A 6,000-nucleotide genomic window follows, 5' to 3' on the forward strand; every position below is an offset into this window, starting at 1 on the left:
TTGTTACGTTTTCCTCGTAGAAAACTGTACAAATTAAACTCAACTTTATTTCATTGCTACATTGACCATACAACACAAAGAATTTTCCTGAAACTTCAGACTAATACTAATACTCACATGTCTATCGCCTCATTAGATCACTTTCTACTACACTTTCAACTAGACTTCCTAATCTGCCTGATGGTTAAGTTTATATATCGTGATGGTAGTCTCTGGAAGCCAATAGGGAAATATCTCAAAGCCGGTAGAAGAGTTGTGACATCTAGAACAATTGAGAAGCTCAAGTCGAGTTGATCGTAACCTTGGTCAAGTCCCAATCGAGTGACGAAGACCAGCGGAGGCAGGCGTTATTTTATTTCAGGGGATAATTTACAACAATATTGTTGTTTGGAAAATGATCAGCCAATACTAAATATTTTCCAGAGCTTTAACTCACAATTATATTGCATTTTAATTTGGATTCATTCATTTTATCTATCTACTAATGGTTTGAGGTCACTGACAATGAATACTTCACTTCACTTCGCAAACACAATTGCTAACATCTGTTCCTTAATTTTAAAGTAATTTTATTTCACTTTAAATTAAACTGAATTCTTGTTTCCACTCATTTAGTGTTGGGGAAAGGTTTTCATCTAAACTTAGCTTGTCTGATCTTCCTGCAAAACTTTCCATTGTGAACTTATATGCTCTTATAGTATAGCCAAAGTAGTTTGAATACACACCTAACATGATATAATAGTTCACAATTTATTATAAGCCTATATTTTAACTTATGTATATATGTTTGCAACTGAATTTTATTTAACCTCAACCAACTTGGCTGAAATTTTGCATAACTGTTTACCGCATCCAATTTGGAGGACTCATTACTTTTCATACACTCCCATGATATAAGTGGTCAAATAAAAGAGTTTGTTGAAAGGAACATGAAAAATAAAATGACGTTAATGTAAATCCAATATGGTGGACTCCTAAAGATGGTGGACTACTTTTTTATGCACCCCTCTGATATGTATGTTAAAGAAATAGGTCCAAGGGGAAAAACGTCAAAGTAGCGGAAAACAAGATAGACTTTTTACCAATTTCTAGTGATAGTTTGGTGGTGCAAGAGACTTAGGAACATGTCCAACAGTAACTAAAAATGAAATGTTAGTAAAACAAAACATTTTTAATAAATGAGCTTTCATTTATAATAATATTCAATAAAGATTATAACTACTCTTCTGACTTGTTATATACCGAAAGTGGATATCTATCAATTGTGTTCTTATATTATACTTATACATCTATTCAAAGATAGAAATAAAATTTGATTTCATAACATTATATATAACATAAAAAATGAAACATAATCAAACAGGGCAAAACATGAATATTCACTTCTTCACATATATGACAAAATTCCGAGCAATATTAAACTAATAAGATAATTTCCTTTATTCAAGAAGATTGTTAAAAAGTGGATTGTTGAAACATTCAGTCAATTATTTGATGATGTAATACATTTTTAACATCATATCTCAATGTGCAAATAATAAGTTATTTACTTCGTAAAGTTGCATTCGTTCATTTGTTATTCTAATACATTGTAATTATAGGGAAAGAAAGGTTTCGCCTTTCTACTTCTCAATCTCTATATAAAAAAATGTGGGAATCTTCCCAAGAAAGGAAGGAAGCAATCGATTTCAAAAAGTAACTCTATACAAAGATGTGTAGATCATGCAAAGAAGTAACTTTCAAACACAAACTGGAAGAAAAGCCGTCTTGAAACAGCTACTTTCATATAAACATTAAATTACACAAACGAAAAATACTTTCGAAACAAGTACTTTTATATGAACAGTGAATTATACAAAAAAAGAACTTTTCTCTATTCAGTTTGTATTCCAAACATTCGTTACGGAATTGAATCAGATATCATTCACAAAATTGCTATACAATTTAGTAAATGAAAGAGGTAAAATTTCACTTTCAGGGAACTCTGTCATTTTCACTGGTGGACATCTGATATTTCGTCGTAAGAGGATGGCAGTGTTCCATGTAATTGAAATTTTACCTCTTTCATTGTGTAGCAATCCTGTTAACGATATCTGATTCAAATCCATAACGAATGGTTGAAACACAAATTGAATAGAGAAAAGTTTTTTTGTATAATTCAGTGTTCATATAATAGAATTTGTTTCAAAAGTCTCTTCCATTCGTATAATTCAATGTTAATATGAAAGTATCTGATTTGAGAGGGCTTTTCTTCCAGTTTGTGTCTGAAAGTTACTTCTTTGCATGATTTACACATCTTTTCATAGAGTTACCTTTTTGAAATTGATTTGTTACTTTCCTTTGAAAGATTTCCATATTTTTCTGGATAAATATGGAGAAGTAGAAAGTCGGACCTTTCTTTCCCAAACATTATTCTCTCCTAAAAATTTATCACTTTCAATTTGAATTGTAATTATAGTGTTATATGAAGAATTAACTCTATTATTATTATTTTTCAAAATAACTTTAAATTAAATTGAATCAACTTTAAATTAAATCAAACCCATCAATTTATTACATTACACAATGTATTTTATATAAACTATGAGTTAAATAGGAAAACTAAAAGTAACCCTGAAACTCCAATATGTGAAACCTCTTTCAACGCTCACTTCACAAGTGTTGCTGAAAATATAATAAACCAGTTACCCAATATACCAGACGAATTGATCCAATACAAACATTTTCCTGTGCCATGCAATTCTTTTTTCCTAACGGGAGTCACAAGCTATGAGACTAGAGAAATATTTTGAAAAAAACCAATTTTTGAATAATGCACAGTATGGGTTTCGACAAAATCGCTCCACAACTCTTGCAATTCTTAATATATTGGAAGGCATAGTTGAGGGTCTGAAACAAGGTGTACTCACGGATATTACACTCTGTGACTTGTCGAAGGCCTTTGACTGTGTCTCTCATGAGATACTCATTTTGAAACTCAAATATTACGGTATTTGAGGGGTGGCATTGAAGTTATTCAGTTCATATTTAGAAAATAGAAAACAATGTGTTACTGTTAACCAAAGAAACTAGGACTTTCTACCTATAAAACATGGTGTCCCACAGGGGTCGGTGCTTGGGCCATTCTTATTTGTAATTTATATAAATGACCTATGCAACTTCCTATTACCCAATAAAAGTGTTCTATTCGCCGACAACACTACTTTGATGAGTACCGGTAAAAACCTTATGGAACTCACTTCTTCTTCTTATAACATTGAAAAACGTGCTGAAAATTGGTTTACTGCAAACAAACTCAAGTTGAACGCAAGCAAATCCCAAAAAATAACCTTCTCCTCTAATATGAACTTACAAATGGGAAATACTGTCAAGCTACTCGGAATTGTTATTGATGACAAACTCACATGGTCGAATCACATAGAACAGCTCTGTAACAAATTAGCAAGTACTCTATTTCTCTTGAGGCAGTTAAAAAAAGCAATTCAACCTGATACTCTGAGAATGACATATTTCTCTCTGTTTCATTCGCAGATAAACTATGGAATAATTTTATGGGGAAATGCCACTCGTGCAATAACCATCTTTCGACAACAAAAAAAAACAGTAAGAATTTTAGCTGGAGTTGGATATAGAGAACATTGTCACCCACACTTTATAAAGTTTGGCATCATGCCTTTACCTTCATTATATATCTACAATGCCTTATTAGAAATACACAGAAATATCAACCAGTTACAAACCCAGTCAGATATACATGACCATAATACTAGGTATGCTAAGTTATTAAAAACTCCAGGGTATAGATTAACCAAATCTCATCATAATTCTCTGAATATCAATCTATATAACTGCTTGCTGGAGAGAATCAAATCACTATCTTTTGATCAGTTCAAAAAAAGCACAAAAAAATATATTCTTGATCACTGGTTTTATTCCACAGACGAGTTTCTCGTCACAACAAAGCAACTGAGTCATGCACTCAACACATCACTTCTCTGAAATATTCCATTCTGTTTACGCTATTTATTTATGCCACACTTGATTATGTTTGTAACACTTTCAAAATATCATATGTTTTATTGTATAATTTTATTCATTGTGTACTTTATATTGTATCTATTAATATATTGACATGCCATAAATGTATTTATATATGTAATGTGGTGAAAATATATCTATCTATCTATAAAAACTTGTCACTAGATTGTCCTGTGTAGATATAATATATACTATATGTACTTTGATCTTTGACATAAGTTGTTCTAAGAAAAAAAATGTTTTTGTTTATAAAACAAGTAAAACTCGTGACAGATAAATTATGTAAGTGTAATGTAATCAATTGATGGGTTTAATTCAATTTAAAGCTAGTCTTCAAAATAGTTTTTCACTATTAATATGTTACATTGAAATTTATTAACCAATGACAATGCTTATCAAAAATTGCTTTATATCAACTGGAAAAACTGATAAAATCTTGAAAAATGCGAAATGAAACTTCCTGTTTTTATACCATTTGTATTTGTAATTAACTTTACTGCAGCTTCGTACTACAAGGACATTTTCGAATTAATACAATAGTTTGAAAATGTCCTTGTAGGACAAAACTGCAGTAACATTAGTTAGTGATATGAAAACAAAAAAAAATATTTCTCATTTTTCATGATGATCTCACACCACATAGTAACGGCTACATCCATCAATTTATTGATAATAATTTTTTCATCAATCATTTTAATTTCAGGTGTTCGGCACGATCCTAGTATGAACTATGACCTGAAACTAGCGAATCCCAAAGAGTTTTATCACGAGGTTCACCGACCGGCTCATTTCCTCAATTTTTCTTCATTGGAGGATGGCGACGGTGCTGGAGCAGATGGGGAGGATGCGTTTGCTTATATTCAATAAAAAACTATGATTTTAATGAAAATATTGTGTAGTTCAGTTGTCCTTGATTTAGTTTTTTTTGTATATAAATAATTTATAAGATAAACTTTTTGTTGAACTTCTCATTTCATTTAGTGTTTATAATGCAGAGAATTCACAACCATAACTGTGACGAAATAATCATCAACAAACACTTTGCAAACCAAAGTTGGGTTATTAGGAAATTATAGTAAATTTGAAATTTTCACATGATCTGTTGGTTGAAGTACGACGATTCCTTGCTCAAGACCGGACAGAAAGAATATGTGCTGAAGCCCCAGGGAACGCGAGTTCCTTATTTGTTTTTCTACAGACCCAGCGATACGAGCCGACCTAAATAATGCCCTCTTATCAGAGCATCTGGGTTCCTACGGAATTTCTTGGTCGAGTTTTTACGATTTTTTATTGGTTTCAGCGGATTTTTTATTTTTATATCTGTATTCTGTTGTATTGATATTTGAAAGTTTGTATAATATTTTTTATCTCAGATCATATTTGTTAGTTTCATTCAATTAAATTTATTCAAATTCATTGGAAAAGTGAAATATTTGAGTGGAATAATACCAGGAGGTGTAACCGCCTTTGTGTTGAGTTATACTGGGCCTTATTTTATATTCCCGATAATTCAACGTATCCCTGGGAGGTTCATTAATGTTACAAAGATCCATAGAGTTCCTTACATGAATAACCATCCTTGAATTTAACTGATTAAGGTAGTCTTATTTACTCACTTTTGGCACACCATTTCCTGATAGATTTATTTTGTTGGCGGTTGATTCCATAACGGCCATTTCTCTTTTATTCTCGGTGTTCTTTATTGCAATCTCTATTTTGGTATATGCTTCCTTTTTTATTTATAAAGAAACAATTTTTCTTCAATCCCTCTTTCGACCCACCCATGATTATATTTTGGACAGAGCACCCATGATTACATTTTGGACAGAGCACAACATTAGATTAATAATGCATTCAATATCATTAGATCGGACTTCCATTGTCTAAATATGATATTAATTGATTTGAAATACTGAAAACAATATGTAAAAAATTAAGAAATAGGTTAGCTGAAAAATAACA

General features: G+C 31.2%; 1 protein-coding gene across 1 annotated transcript in view; it reads left to right on the plus strand.

The window, feature by feature from the left end:
* Prp8 (pre-mRNA processing factor 8) overlaps positions 1-5,002 on the plus strand; it is a 38,342-nt gene extending 33,340 nt beyond the window's left edge. Inside the window, 1 exon segment of the mRNA XM_023170878.2 lies at positions 4,742-5,002. Within this exon segment, the coding sequence (XP_023026646.2) occupies positions 4,742-4,905 (164 nt within the window). The 3' untranslated portion in view covers positions 4,906-5,002.
* Positions 5,003-6,000: the final 998 nt, after the last annotated feature.

The sequence above is a fragment of the Leptinotarsa decemlineata genome, unplaced genomic scaffold (assembly GCF_025532065.1).
Source record: "Leptinotarsa decemlineata unplaced genomic scaffold, Ldec_3_MD MMD2_tig00004307_RagTag_RagTag, whole genome shotgun sequence".
Classification (NCBI taxonomy): Eukaryota; Metazoa; Arthropoda; class Insecta; order Coleoptera; family Chrysomelidae; genus Leptinotarsa; species Leptinotarsa decemlineata.